Raw genomic sequence first — 15999 nt, 5'->3', positions numbered from 1 at the left:
CAGTCTTGTGATGCGGATACACCCACAGTGCTGTCCATAAGAGAAGTCCAGAATTTTGAGTAAAGGGCGGCATGGTGGCTCAATGGTTAGCCCTACTGCCTCACAGTACCGGGTACCTAGGTTCAATCCCAGTCTTGGGTGACTGTCCATGTGGAGTTTGCAGGTTCTCTCTGTGTCTGTGTGTGTTTCTGCTGGGTACTCTGTTTTCCTCCCACAGTTCAAAAGTTGCGCAGTTAGGTGAATTGCCCCTAGGTGCAGGCTAAGCAGGTTAGCCATGGTAAATGCAGGATCATGGGTCTGGATCTGGGTGAGATGTTTTTCAGAGGGTCAGTGCAGACTTGATGAACCAAACAGCTCCTTACCATATTGTAGGGATTCTATGATTCTACTCTACAAACAGCAATTTAACTCCAAGTCAACATGATGCATGGCTTGGAGTGAAACTTGTAGGTGGTGAGGTTCCCATTCTTCTAATGTCCTTCTGGGTAGTAGAGGTTTTGGCTTTGAAAGGTACAGTCTGAGGGCCCTGGATGAGTTGTTACAACCAACACTGTAAACAAAGAGAATGGGGTGATGAATTAGTTGGAAAGTGACCCAATCATCCAGGAAATTTCAATTATCATTGAGTGACCAATTAGAGAAAAATCATCCCCATTGTTGAATCTGAGCGGGGTTATTATTCCAATTAAAGGCTGGTTCTCTTTTGTGGTTGCTGCTGAAAGTTTCACTCTGAGTCCATCAGCAGGAAGTGGTTGAGGGAAACAATGTGGGATTGAAGCAGCAGCTAGAGGCATTGTAGCAAGAACGACCAAGTCTGCCAAGACAGAAGCAGGCAGAGCTGGAGGCCGCAGCAGGCAGGACCAGCAACTGGAATGAGGAGAGCCAGAGAAGGCTGTTAGACACCAAAGATTAAAAACTGATTAGACAAAGTCAAAGCATATATTTTCTAGTCAGAGATTTATTCCAACTCAGGCCTCAACACATTATTTGCTCCATAGTTATACACTAGATTCTCATAAAACAGACATATAACCAATACCCATTCCTGACTTTCATTTGGTCTCCGGCATCCCTGCTAGAACCTACTAGATGATTAAAAGATTAACTCTATTGTTATATATATATATTAAGTTATTTTTTAAAATGGAAACAAACAAAACATAGAAATAAAAGATGAGAACTTATTGTGCAAAATGACAACATATTATCTTTCTGCCTTCTTTAAGTATACACTAGAGTTCCAAACATCCTTTCTCCAGTATTTCTAGTAGTTTCTTAGAGCTTGCCCCTTTCTTTGTAAAGTATTCATATACCTGACAGGTGCTATCTGGCCATTTCAATTTTGAGATTTTTCCATTCTCCAGCATCTGTTTTAAAACCACAACACTATAAAGTCATAGAGTCAAACAGCATCGAAACTGACCCTTTGGTCCGATTTGTCCATGCTGACCAACTGTGAATCCAGTCCTTCCCTGGCCAGTTGTTTTCCCTAACAGAATGGGAGATGATCTAAGATTACAGAAGGATCTTGATCAATTGGGTCAATGGTCTGAGGAGTAGCAGATCGAGTTTACTTTGGATAAACGTGACATATTGTATTTTGGAAAAACCATCAAGGGCAGGACCTTTACAGTTAACAGTAGGGCACTGGGTAGTGTTGCAGAACAGAGAGACTTGTGAGTGCAGGTACATAGTTCTTTGAAAGTTGCGTCACAGGTAGACAGGATGGTTAAGAAGGTTTAACATGCTTGCTTTCATCACTCATTCCATTGAGCAGGAGTTGGGATGCCATGTTGAGGTTGTACATGATGCTGGTGAGACCACTTCTGAAATGTAGTGTACAGTTTTGGTTGCCGTGCTGTAGGAAGTATTCTCCTGCATCTGCAGCTCCTATTATCTCTGATACAATTTTAACCTCACTGCGAAGCCTCTTCTAGGGATGCCTAACCTGAAGAAGTTACCCTCCTCCCTCCAGACAAACTTCAAGGGATCTCTCTCCCACTGCAACTAACAGTGAGCCTAACCCTCCCTCTACTGACCCCTTCTCCCGCCTCCAACGCACCCCCTCCTCCTGGACACCACCCCAAGGCCTCCTAACCTCCCTTGGCCTCTTCATCTCCAACTGCTATCGAGCTTCATTCCCGTCTCTTTAACTTGTCTGTCTCCTCTCCACCTATCTTCTCCTCTAACCATCTTCAATCCACCTCCCCATCTCTCCTTATTTATTTCAGAACCATCTCTCCCTCCCCCATTTCTGATGAAGGGTTTAGGCCCAAAACGTCAGTTTTTGTGCTCCCAGGATGCTGCTTGGCCTGTTGTGTTCATCCAGCTCTACACTTTGTTATTTCAGTTTCATTTGAGTGTGCAGTCAATTCAGTGTCCAATTAGATTTTGCAATTCCTCCATTTCAGTTTTGGAAGCTGCTGGGTCTCTTGGTTTTATCCTACTTTGATTAATTGTATTGGAGCCAACACTTTCCAAATAAAATAACTTATGCAAAGTGATATTCAATCTATTTGCCTAATTTCCAACTCAATGTATTTGTCTGACCAGAAGTCTGACTTCACTTCTGAATTCTGCTTTATGCCTATTACAATAATGTTTTCAAATCCACTGTTTCCATCCAACAAAAAAAATCAATATGCCTCACAAAGATGCCTGAAAACTGTCCCTTCGTGCTGCCAGCAAAACATGACAGGAGCTGCTTTCAACAGATGACAACCCAATTGTAGTTAGAGGAACCCTACTGAGAAGAACAAAACTCTACAGGCATCATTTAGGTCACATGCACATTTATTAAACTTCTAGAGGGCTCCCACTATTTTTGGTACCGCATTTGGAGATTGAAAAAGCACTACCTGTTTTGAGCTGAACTCCCTATGTTTCCAATCTTTGGTTCCAATAAAGCTAAAACCTATGTCAAAATTACTTTTCCGGCTGAAGGTGGATCAATCCATACCTTGGCCCAGCAGTTGTCTTCCTAAACTACGTACCATTAACCTTGCTTTAGCCCTATAAGTCACATTTCCATGAATGTGATGGTGTCGGTTGTCCTTACTTCTCCAGTTTTTAAACTCTTGCTGTTTGACATCTTTTATTAACTTGTCATCCAATTTGTTTGTAGCCACCAAGACTTCCTGATTCCATGGATTCTTCTCCTGGTGGCATTCATGATCTGTCATATATTCTTTGATCTTAAGTCACATCGTCTCACTTCTTTTTTCTAGTTTGTTACTGTTTGATTTCCCCATCCTACTGAAAAGATAGGACCCTCCTTCTAGGGACATTTTTGCTTCCAGGGCTACTGTCCAGGCTTACACAACATTTTCCTGCCTTCCATTTTTGTACATCATGCTCCCAATCCATGGGCCTAATTTCCTTCTCCTTATCCTGTATACTCATTCGATTGCTTTATTTTCTAGTGGCCTTCCCTGCTCTACATATGTTATTTACATTTGTTCACTGACTTGTCCCCCTGGTAAAAATTTGAATTCATTAATTGTCTTTTGGAACTGGAGGCTGCATTTTATTCATCAGAGTCAATCTGTCTTCCATTAGACAGCCGGTCAATTGTGACAGTCGGATCCTCATAGAAGTGTAACACACGGTTATGAGAAATACCTGGTTCCTCATTACTTTGTATAATTCCTTCAGAATCTGCAAATTTGTAATCCACACTGAGCAAAATTGAAACATGTACTGAAACAATCTGGTTCCCATGCTGCACAATTATTATTTTTCTGTGTTTACCAATAACCTTTTTGGAGCCACTCCACTGTTCAAACCTACTCTTTAATAATAAACTATGTCTTCCCAATTGAAACCGGCTTCCAATGGCTTTACATTGTAGTTAAAACTAGGACAATACAAGTTAGATGCAGGAAGGATGTTCCCAAAGGTTGGGAGTGCAGAGGGATAGTGTCCAGAACCAGGGGTCATAGCTTAGTTTAAGGATAAGGGGCCAACCTTTAGGACTGAGATGAGAAGAAATTTCTTCACCCAGACAGTGGTGATCCTGTGGCATTCACTATCACAGAAAATGGTTCAGACCACAACACTGTGTTTTCAAGGAGGTAGATAGAAAGGGATCAAGGGCTTTTGGGTGGTTGGGGGGGAATTAGGATATCAAGCTCAATAATCAGCCACCAATGAGAGTGGTGGAGCAGTTTTGAGTGGTCAAACAGCCTACTACTGTTCTTATCTTCTATATTTCAATGTAAAAGCTCGCCTTTGTTTTCCTCAGTCTGTGACGAAAGCCTTTTTGCCTGTGTGTAGTGCATTCAAATGCTCAAGCAAAGTACAGCTAATTATAGACTTTTCTTAAACTGTGGACAGATCAGTAATTACTGAAAGAACTGTTAAATTTCTGTGAGAAACCAACTGATATATTTTCCAAACTGCTGCACAGAATTTTTAGCACACACAGCCTATGCTGCTGCAAATGATCAACTGCAGTTTGGCTGATCTGCCAAAATTCATTGAGCTGATTTGACAACTCCTGCCCAGTTCCTTTCACAAATCCTGTTACTAAAAGAGCATTTGCCTATCATAATCATAACTATTGTGTAACTGTCATGTTTATATTAGCCCACATATCTTTCAATTCATCATTAGCAAATTCCCCTCCTCCCATTAACATTCAGAAATTTAGCCAGTGTTCCAAGTGGCCTACCCGCTTTTCTATTACCTTATCCACAATTATTTTCTTAACTTTACTTTGCATTATTGTCAACTGGTGGCCACATTTACAAAATGAAAATTAAAAATAAGTGTTTTCACTTATCTCATACTACCCATTATCTCATCAAAATCCCTCACTAAGAGTAGATTTATTATAGACCGTGATTGTATCCTTCAGTGCTATTACAAATTTCACATTTGTCACTTATCTCTGTTGTGAACTTATTGTATTCCTCCCTTATTTCTGTATTCTTTACAAAAATTGGTAGACAGGTGGACAATGGTAGTTACAACTAATTGACGGTTTGTAATGTAAATTTTTGTTCCCTAATGTTATTGATACTTCCTAATTTCTTTAGTGAAGTTTCACTAAAGAAGTACAATAGTGTAATGAGTAATTGCAAATTGACAGGTTTTCCAAATACAATAATCTTATTGTTCAGTGTAAGCTGCACATTTTTTCTCAAACCAATGGCCTACTTTATATGATAGTATTTGACTTGATACATTTGGACAAAAAAAATTGTAAAATTACCAGAATCAAAGAATGACTATTCCTCTTAAAGATTTTCGAGTGTTATCGTGTCCAAATCTGAAACTGGCACAACTCTCAAGTTCCTCAACACTGTTCCAATACTTATTACTCAAGAGTCTAGAAAGCATTTCAATCACTATTCCACACAGTATGGCACACAGATGAGCATCCACTATATAATACTGCATAACTGAAACATTCTGCTAACACATCACTGGGTTGAACTTTCTTGGTGACCAATACAATGCACCTCTTTAGTATTGTTGCCTGCGAGCTGTACCTGGGCTGTCCTGTCTTTGTGTCCTTCATTTTCTATCCAGTGTTATTAGTGCTGCTGGAAATACATGTTTCTCAAGGAATTTTTTTCCACATTTAACTCAAGTCAAAATTACAACTCTGTCTAAACTCAAGATTATGGTGCTATCTAATCAGACCATTACACACAGCAGCAGAAGTAGGCTAGATAACAAAGTGTGAAGCTGGATAAACACAGCAGGCCAAGCAGCATTTCAGAAGCAGAAAAGCTGACATTTCGGGCCTAGACCCTTCATCAGAGAGGGGGATGGGGAGAGGGTTCTGGGATAAATAGGGAGAGAGGAGGAGGCGGACCGAAGATGGAGAGAAGAGAAGATAGGTGGAGAGGACAGTATAGGTGGGGAGGTAGGGAGGGGATAGGTCAGTCCAGGGAAGACAGCCAGGTCAAGGAGGTGGGATGAGGTTAGTAGGTAGGAAATGGAGGTGCAGCTGCAAGGTTCCCAAGCAGAATATGAGTTGCTGTTCCTGCAACCTTCGGGTGGCATCATTGTGGCACTGCAGGAGGCCCATGATGGACATGTCGTCTGAGGAATGGGAGGGGGAGTTGAAATGGTTCACGACTGGGAGGTGCAGTTGTTTATTGCGAACAGAGCGGAGGTGTTCTGCAAAGCGGTCCCCAAGCCTCCGCGTGGTTTCCCCAAAGTAGAGGTAGCTACACCGGGTACAATGGATACAGTATACCACATTGGCAGATGTGCAGGTGAACGTCTGCTTAATATGGAAAGTCATCTTGGGGCCTGGGATGGGGGTGTGGGAGGTGGTGTGGGGGCAGGTGTAGCACTTCCTGCGGTTGCAGGGGAAGGTGCCGGGTGTGGTGGGTTGGAGGGGAGTGTGGAGCGAACAAGGGAGTCACGGAGAGACTGGTCTCTCCGGAAGGCAGACAACGGTGGGGATGGAAAAATGTCTTGGGTGGTGCGGTCAGATTGTCGATGGCGGAAGTGTCGGAGGATGATGCCTGTCTCCGCCTCCCTAACCTGTTCTTCCTCTCATCCATCCCTTCCACCCACCTCAAGCCGCACCTCCATTTCCTAGCTACTAACCTCATCCCGCCTCCTTGACCTGTCCGTCTTCCCTGGACTGGCCTATCCTCTCCTCTCCACCTATCTTCTTTTCTCTCCATCTTCAGTCCACCTCCCCCTCTCTCCCTATTTATTCCAGAATCCTCTCCCCATCCCCCTCTCTGATGAAGGGTCTAGGCCCAAAACGTCAGCTTTTGTGCTCCTGAGATGCTGCTTGGCCTGCTGTGTTCATCCAGCTTCACACTTTGTTCTCTTGGATTCTCCAGCACCTGCAGTTCCCATTATCATATCAGCAGAAGTAGGCTATTCAGTCCAGCAAATCTGCTCTGTCATTGAGTCATGAGAGGTCTGATAATCCTTGACTCCATTTCCTGTCATTTCCCTGTAACCCTTAATCCCCTTATTAATTAAAAATCTGTCTATCTCAGCCTTGAATACACTTAATGATCAGCCTCGGCTGCTCTCTACAATAAAGAATTCCGCAGATTGACCACCCTCTGAGAGGAGAGATTCCTCACCTCTGTCTTAATACTTGACTCCTTATTCTGAGTTTATGCCCTCTGGTCCTGGATGCATCCATCAGGGGAACCAACCTTCACCCTGTCAAGTCCCTTAAAAATCTTATGTATGTCAATAAGGTCACCTATCCTTCTTCTATGTGCCAACAAATACAAGCCCAACTACGCATCCTCTCCTTATAGGGCAGTCCCACCATACCAGCGATCAGCCTAATGAACCTTCTCTGGGCTGCTTCCAATGCCAGTATATATTTCCTTTGCGAGGGAGCGCAAAACTGTTCATTGTATCCCAGCTGTGGTATGATTAAAGCCTTGTACAGTTTTAGCAAACCCTCCCTAATTTTATACTCCATTCCCTTTGAAATAAAGGCCAGCATTCCATTTGCTTTCCCTACTACCTGATGAATTTGGATGCTAGCTTTTTGTGATTCACAGTCAAGGATTCCCAAATCCCTCCGTGCTGCAGCTTTCTCAAGTCTTTCTCTATTTAACTCATATTCAACTCCTCCACTCTTCCTGCCAAAGTTCATAACCTCACATTTTCTTACATTATATTTCAGCTGCCAAGTTTTTGCCCATTCACTTTACCCGTCCATATCCCTTTGGCTTAGAAACAGCAACTGTCCTTGTTACATGGAAAGACACCAGTATGGCTGGGGAGAGTCCAAGCAGATAGTTTTCCTGTCAGAATTTTATGCCAAATCGACAAAAACAAAACTCAAACACAGTGATTACATCTTCCCCATATATGTACTCAGTTTTCACCCAATTATCCCTTAATTGACATAAACATCGCTCACTTCCTACATCCATTGGTCTCCAGCATCCCAGCCAAACCCAAAAAGATAACGACAGAAAGGAGGCTGGAACAAGTGAACATGAGGAACAGGGCCTGAGGCAGGGAGGCTCGAGCAAACCAAACCAGAACCCAGAGAAAGTGGGGCTGAAGCACACAGGGCCAAAGAAAACTTGGTCAGAGCAAGCAGATTGGGAAGCTAGAGGAAGTGGGGCTACTGAGGCTGGAGTGGTGCAACTTGAGGGTGAGGATGGGGGCTGGGGGCAAAGTGAGCAGCAATTCCATTTTGCCATTTGCAAACAGGGTGTGGGGAGACAGATTGAAAAGTAGGTGGAAGAACAGCAAAAGTTCACCGGCGGGGGGGGGAACAGACTGCAAAACAGAACAGAGGAGCTGCAAAGACATCAGGGAGAGGAACAGTAAACAGTAACAGTAAGGGAGGAGCAGAAAAGGTAAGGGGTGAGGAACAGAAAGGTGAGAAGAGCAGCAAATGTGGGGGAGGAGGTTGGAGGAAAGGGCAGGGGAGCGGATTTCTACACCCAGTTTATCACTCACGATCACTGTTACTTCTCTTTTTTGCCTGCAAGTTAAGGAATCTGAGCCTCAATAACATCATGGTTGATCTGATTACTCCATCTTGGCAGTGGATTAGGAAGTATGATACTGTGCATTCCCATCCAGAATTTAATTCTTCATCTGGGAGGAAGACATAGGTATCCCACTGGTGGCAACCCATCTGATTATTTGCCCTCCCTACTGTTTGTTGTTTTTGCTGTACTAAGTGTGTACGGGTGAGAGCTCTATGAGATTGTTAAAGGATTTTTCTTCATCATCACATGGCTCCTGCGATCTGCTTGTAGTGGATACTGAGTGAGTGGCTGTGGAGTGGCATGGCATTATGAGTTGGCCTGGAGACAGGAGGGGGAATGTGGTGGATGGCTTGGAGGCATAGTATACATGGAGCTGGCATGGAGGTCATGAGTTACCATGGAGGAGTCATGGTTGGAGGGGTGAGGGGTTGAGCGGGATGAGGGATTGAGCGGGGTGGGGAGGGCCTCACAACTTTTAAAATAGCTGGGATAAATTTCCACAGAACTGAAGTGGGTCTTCCAACTAAGCAACCTCAGCCTTTGTCGGCTGCGTACAAACTGCTCTTGAGCCCAGTCAGCCTGACTCAATCCTCCCACCACCTTCCTGGTGCTTTAATTGGGTATAACAGGGCCCTTTAAACAGAGATGAGTCTGCCAATTCGGAAATATCTCAAATGGAGCTATGCGCTTTAATAATGAAAATCTGGCCCAAGGGCTGGGATTGTTTAGTGCCCAAACAGCCTGTCCTTTTAAAACAAAAGGTTGCCTAAAACAGAGATTTTTGAGAACTGCTAGAAAAAAATTGGGATTTAATGATGACCATGCTGTCGCCATACCACTCAAGCTGGTTTGTTTACAACACTGATGCTTTTCATTTTAAAACGAGGACATTTTCATCTTCAAATAATCATTTGAAACCACAAATACAGAATGATTACCCCTCTTGGTTTGTCCTTTACTCGGAATATGAGGAATGCTGGCATTTGTTGCGCATCCCATTTATCTCCACAATATAATCACAGCTCTTACTTCTCCTCACTTAATTCTTTTTCAGACTATTTTCATAACAATGTAATTCAACTAAAGCTGGTTGGGAGCCTCAAGTGAGATAGTAGAGAACACCGTTACTGTTAACCATAGGATTAAAAAAGGGGTGTGGCAAGGTGCCTAAGAGCACCAGGGACCCAGGTTCAATTCCAGCCTCTGGCAACTGTGTGTGCAGTTTGTATGTGTCTCCCTGTGTCTGTGTGAGTTTCCTCCCACAGTCCAAAGATGAGCAGGTTAGCTGGATTGACCATATTACCCAGGTGAGTGCAGGGTTACAGGGTAAGGTAGAGGTGTGGGTCTGGTAGGATGCTCTTCAGAGGGTTGGTGTGAACTTGATGGGCCAGTTGGTCTTCTTCCATACTGTAGGGATTCTATATTTTAAAAAAAGAACTAAGTACAGCTGTAGAGTGGCAGTTTGCACCTACATTAGGTAGTGAAATACATAAGCTTGAAGCTTGAACACATGAACTTCTGCATCAGTGGCAAAGGTCAGTGTTCCCAATAGGCTAAGTTGACATTCCAATCTGGCAGTGATAATCCAGCTTCCAATAGCTACAAGCCCGGCCTGACCAGCTGGACCTACACACTGAGACTTGGGTTACAGTATCAATCTAACATATGATGCAATGATATCCTGATGTATATTAAAAAAAACTCTTTCCTAAGTCATTTTGAGTTAATTAAAATCAAAACAACTACAGGTAAATTTTACACCACTGAGCTCCCCTGAAGTTATTTGATTTCGCTTGCAGTCTATGAGCTAATATCAGCTATTGCAATAACTGGAGCACTAAAATGGGTCTCAGTTTCAATAGAGCAGTGTGGGAGAAAATAAACAAACAAACAAACAAACAAACAATCAACTAGTGTTCCTGTTATGATCCATCATCCAGTGTAAGAAAATTACACAGGACAGAATCAGGACCATTGTGGCTCTCTTACCATTTATCTCCATGGCAAAGCTGACAGTTGCTGTTCATGCTGCATGGAGACTGTGAAGAATCATCATTTGGATAAGTAATACAGGCATAGAGGTACTCATGGAGCTAAATCATAACACTAAAGTAGGGACCTGTAGTTAATACGTGATGACATTGCTTAATCTAGTTTTTTTTACAGTTCAGAAATAATCAGAAGTTGCACACTGTGAGATGAGCTTACACTATTAATTGTCACTTGTATTGTCCCACTGCTCATAAACAAAGTTTGATTACTTGTATAAATAAGAATTCAGTGTCTGGCCATTATATAGCAATGCTGACTCGGTACAATTTCAGAATGTAGTTTACTACCTTTGTTTCATTTTGTATTTAGTGTTTAATTTTGTACTTAGGTGTTTCATGGGGCTGAGCCTTCCATAGAATGATACTGTTTGCTTGGATTTTGGTACCAAATCATTTTTACAGTAACCCAGGGCTTTTTATTATCACGACACACAGCATCATGACCTTTCATCTCCGTTTTCACTGCCCTTTTCCTTAACCTTTTCTTCTTTGTGTCCTGTATATAAACTCACCAGTTCATCTTAATGGTCAACCCCTTGACATTGCCATCTCACATGGTCTAGCCTGTCCCAATATAACAAGCACAGATAAAGCTATGTCTTATCACTGTTTTTGATCCATCTCCATCCACATTCCTGTTCCCTCATATCATCATTTTCTTTCTGTGTTTACCTCTGGTTTTAAAAAAAGCGTGTGGATATTGAGTTCCAGATTATTATCACCCAGACCCTCAAGAATGTGGTCAATCCTTAACTGCCTTCTGAAATAGCCTACCAAGCCAAATAGTTATAACGTGTCACCACGCTTGCAATCGGTTCAAGAAGGCGGTTCATCTGCACCTTTTGAAAGGCAATTATGGATAGTTAATAATTGTTGGTCTGGGCAGTAACACACACATCCTGAGAGAACATAATAAAGATATAAACGGAGGTAATATTCAACTTGTGCAAAACCTTAGATCTGCTGCAATTGAAGCTGTGTGTACACTGAATCGAAGCCCACTGTAGAAACCGCATACAGTCGGAAAGGTTCAGATTCATCAGGATGCTGCAAGTGACAACTGTTGCCAGCTATTAATACAAACTTGAGAAGTCATAGTTTTTTCCACTTTAACTAGGGTTAAGAGGAGATCTGACAGAACTCTTCAAGCTTATTAAGGATAATTATAAGACAGATAATGACAGCCATCAGTAAGAGGCCACAAAGTTACAATCAAGAACTATCAAATTGGATATAAGGGTTGAAAATTGTTCACGCACAACATGAAATTACTTGTGAATCTGTCTGACTTAAAGTGCTATTCAGGCAGAATTCCTAAATCCCATTCAAGGAAATTAGTTAGTAACTTGAAATGATAGAAGGAACAGCAGGGAAGTGGGATCAGACTAAGTGGCTCAAGTGGAGAAAAGCAGTGGTGCTGATTAGATGGGTTAAATAGCGTTAATATTCCGTGATTATGAGAATAGACAAGAAAACATTGTAATATAAATTTAGAATTTTGATTTTTCTTTGTTTAATAAGGGAGTCAAGGAGTACTTGAACATAAGGCCAGAGAAGACCTAACTTCTAAAGTTAAAGACTCATTTTATGCAATTGGAAAAGACAACATTCATAGCCTCATAGTAATCAGGTTATCAGGCCAAAAAAGCTCAGAGTTCAAATACCACCACGGCAAGTGTTGAAATCAAACACAAAAAATATGGTTTGGTTCTGGAAAACCCTTTGAAATCTGTCAAATTGTGACAAAACTTCCACCTTTAGCATGTATGCCATTTGTGAGATTCTACTCACCACAGTGGGCAGTGGACTCTGAATGCGCTCAGGACAATTTGGAGTCAGTATAAATAACATTTCACCTAAATCTCAAGAATAAATAATAAAAAGATCTACTTTGAATATTTAGATAGAGACAAACCTCATTATTAATGTTATTAATAATGATTCATTAATTGTGTCTATGAATACCACCTTTGATCATGTGCTGCACAAACAAGACGTACCTGTATCGGGATATGTTGCGTTTCTGCTTACTCTGCGGTTTCCCCATGACAACAAAGCGTTTACTGGAGACATCTAACAGTCAGGTAAAGAGCTTACTGGCCAGCATGATGTAAGCTGTAGTTCTCAGTGTTTTTAAGCCAGATGCAACCAGAGCCTAAGAGAAAGGAAACGTGAACAGTGCAAGAACAATATTGAAGTTACAAATGCATAAACTAAATTCATGAATTAAATGCATATTTTAAAATGTCATTTGAAGCAAGCTGGGGTGGAATCAACTGCCAAGATTTTTGATAAATATTTTTGCACAACCAAAAAGCTCACACAAAAGACAGAAAATCTAATTAGATTCATAGGAAATATCAAAAAATGGGTTTCTATTGTGCAATTCCATAATCTGTGCAATTATATAATTCCATTAAAAAAAATTTAAGAGATTAGCATTATATTATGCAATACTGTGGACACCATATGTTAAACCTGTCAATCAGTGAACCACATTTATCCAAATTGGCAAGGAAAACAAAATCTAGGCAATGCAACAAATCCAGGTAGCTGTTGCAAAGCTGTAATTGCAACACACTGCAACATCTTTTGTACGCTTATACCATGGAATCTGAATATAAAATATCCTATTCTTATGTCTCTGAACACTTTATCTGATCGAGAGGAGAATGCTGGCACCACTGTCCTGTGTTTGCTATCAACACAAATCCGCTTTTGTAGACATGAGATCAGCATGGCTTTCCATCTGCTGAGGCTCTGGGATTTCTCTCTGGATGGATGAATCAAGATGAAGCTTCATAATGGCCTTCCATTAAGGTTTATGCCCAGTAGTTTCTTTGTCAGTAACCTACAGGGTTCTTACCTTCACTGAGCTATGTCTAAGGTTGATTAGTTCGCTTATTGTCTGCACAGATTGTTTCAGATTTGTGTTTCTCAGCCTTCTTGGACAGAGTTATATTCATTCCTATTCCTGCTAGCTCTCCATATTCACCCCTCTATTGTTGTATCCGACTTTATCTTTGCTCCTTTCTGCCATCTCCACCTCCATATGGGTAGCACCTGGCAACGCCGCTCCGGTGTCCAAGGAGATCCCTCCCTCTAACCTGTCCCACGCCTCCACTTCCGGTCCGTCAATCAAACCCCTCCTACACCATCCTGAGGGAGGGAGGGTGTTTGAAGATGCAGTAACCAGCTTGGGGAACAGGTCATATGACTGAGTTATAAAGAAAGAATTTTTTTATTTCAAGTGTAATACATATCCCAACCATTAGACAGTTTTATAGAGATAAGCATCACCGAGTATCTTACACTGCCACCAAAGTTAATAACATAACGAGGTAAAAATGTGTGCGGATTTTCAAGTGTAGCATTGGATGGATGCAATAGATTTAACTTCATTTTGCTTATCAACATTGTTTGTAATTCCACGTCGCCCTAATGCGAACCCTGGATTCCTTGGGATGCTTTTTTTCCCCCCATCAGTAGACCACAGCTACCCATATTAGCCAGAAAAACAAACTCTAGGTAATGTGACTGAATTCCTTGGAAGCTTCTTCCCTCGGTGTACTCTGATTTTAATGGTTTAAGTTAGCAATATGACTGTTTGACCTCACCTCTTATTCTGTCACTGCTGTTGCATATGAATTACATGATTCCATTGCCTTAAAGTTACACATCAAAAATGTTTCTCTTGTATAGCCTTCTTGGTTGACATCTCCCAAGGGTTTTGTCTTATTTGCAAAGCCCCAGCTAACTGCACCAAGCTCAGCATTCCCATTATCCAATGTCTGCCTTCTCTGCCAGCTCCCTATGCTCGGCATGTCAATGTTAAAAATCACTTTTTCTGACCCATGGTATGTCACACTCCATTTTAGTGATGACTCCCCAAACACCTTCTCACCCTTAATTACCACTGCTGTCAAGGCTATTATTTGTTGCTTTATCCTTAGATGATCTTAAGGTAGCAATTGGGAAGGTACTCCTACAATAGTGTTCAGTAGAGGGCAGGGAAATCCACAGTGCCTCTGTTCTGTTCATCACAATCTCGTTTGTCAGAGTGCAAGTTGACTGTGTTACCCACTAATTGTGAGGGGAAAATTGAATTTTATGTATGATGAGTTGTATGACCCCATTTATTCTAAATTGAGATAATTTCTGTTTCTGTGTGTTTGTGAGATGGTGGAAGGGGATGGTAGATGAGTGGCATGTGTAGCTTCACCATGATTGGTTAAGATGGACCTAAGACAGCAAGCTTTCATTTATTAACCTTATTGTGTGCATAAATTATTAGTCCATTCCCAAGGCTGAAGCTAATGATTAAAAATGTTTCAAACTGTTTTGAAGAGATGACATGACAAAGGAGGAATTCTACTTCCCCTTGAGCATTGGAGAACCTTTCAAAATCTAAGACTTAAATATGAGATCTTAGTAGCATGAGATGTGACTTTACCTCATTCATGTCCTTTTTTGTGACCTGGTCTATTAGTCAATTTGTTAAAGAAACACGATTGAACCTACACGAGACAGAGTCCAGAGGTCCCAAAAATCAGCCTTCTCAAGGGCAATTAAGGATCAGCAATAAATGTTTTTGATGAGTGAAAGAATAAATGAAAATGCATGTGCCAAGTGTGGAGAGCAGATGTTGGCCATTTTGAACTTGGGGTGAGTAGACCAAGCTCTGAGCAAGGATGGAAGTTGAATTCAATCCATGTTAAAATCCAGTATTAGTGAGTCCTTCTCCTGTACCCTTTACTATGTCTGATAGAAATGCAAGTTATTTATAATCTGGAGCATCTTTTACGACTTCAGCGCATCACAAAGTACTTTACAGCCAATTACTTTTTTTTTGACGTTCAGTGACTAATTCAGTAAGAAAGGAAGCAAATGAAATGGTGATCACATAATTTGCTCTACTAATGAATATTGACGGAGAAATCAGGGAAAGAAAACACCATGTATGCTGAAATTGCAAAGTAAAAATACAAATTTCTTAGCAGGTCTGTTGGAGAACTATGGACAGAAGAATGGAGTTAACTTATCAGGTCAGTGACCTTCCATCAAATCTCTTGTCAGATAAATTCATCACGTGTTCTTAGAAAAATGCTGCTTGTCAAGCTGAGGTTGAGTTTTGGTGCTGGTGGTGAGAACACTCGTCAATTGTGCTGATAAAAGATCATTGATCAAAAATATTAACTCTTTCCTTCTCTCCATGTGTCGCCAGACCTGCTGAGTATTTCCAGCATTTTCTGTTAATAAGGGGACCTTGCCTTACCATTCGTTGAATGCCATGGAATCTATTAGCTCCCCTGAGAAAGTATGTGGAGCCTCAGTTTAACGTCTTGGCAGAAAGATAGCATGGCAAATAGTACTTAGTTCCATCAGCACTGCATGGGAATGTCAACCTTCATTTTGCGCTTAACCAGAAATAGAAAGATATTATATATTGAGAAAATAATTTAGAAGACTTACAAAGGCAGACATGACTTTTATTT

At 41.4% G+C, this 15999-nt stretch overlaps 1 protein-coding gene across 3 annotated transcripts in view; it reads right to left on the bottom strand.

Annotated features, from left to right (window-relative positions):
• wdr31 (WD repeat domain 31) overlaps nt 1-13611 on the bottom strand; it is a 36253-nt gene extending 22642 nt beyond the window's left edge. For 2 of the 3 annotated variants that reach the window (XM_048558578.2, XM_048558579.2), the window contains exons 1-2: nt 13371-13611; nt 12505-12659 (exon numbers count right to left, since the gene is read on the bottom strand). In XM_048558578.2, coding sequence (XP_048414535.1) covers nt 12505-12551 — 47 coding nt within the window. In that variant the 5' untranslated portion in view covers nt 12552-12659; nt 13371-13611. Of the gene's footprint in view, nt 1-362; nt 551-12504; nt 12660-13370 lie in introns of all 3 variants that reach the window. The other variant, XM_048558580.2, reaches the window with a different exon arrangement.
• Nucleotides 13612-15999: the final 2388 nt, after the last annotated feature.

This window comes from Stegostoma tigrinum, chromosome 29 (assembly GCF_030684315.1).
Source record: "Stegostoma tigrinum isolate sSteTig4 chromosome 29, sSteTig4.hap1, whole genome shotgun sequence".
Lineage (NCBI taxonomy): Eukaryota > Metazoa > Chordata > Chondrichthyes > Orectolobiformes > Stegostomatidae > Stegostoma > Stegostoma tigrinum.
Note: the sequence above shows the minus strand (reverse complement) of the source record. Positions and strands in the feature narration are given on the sequence as shown.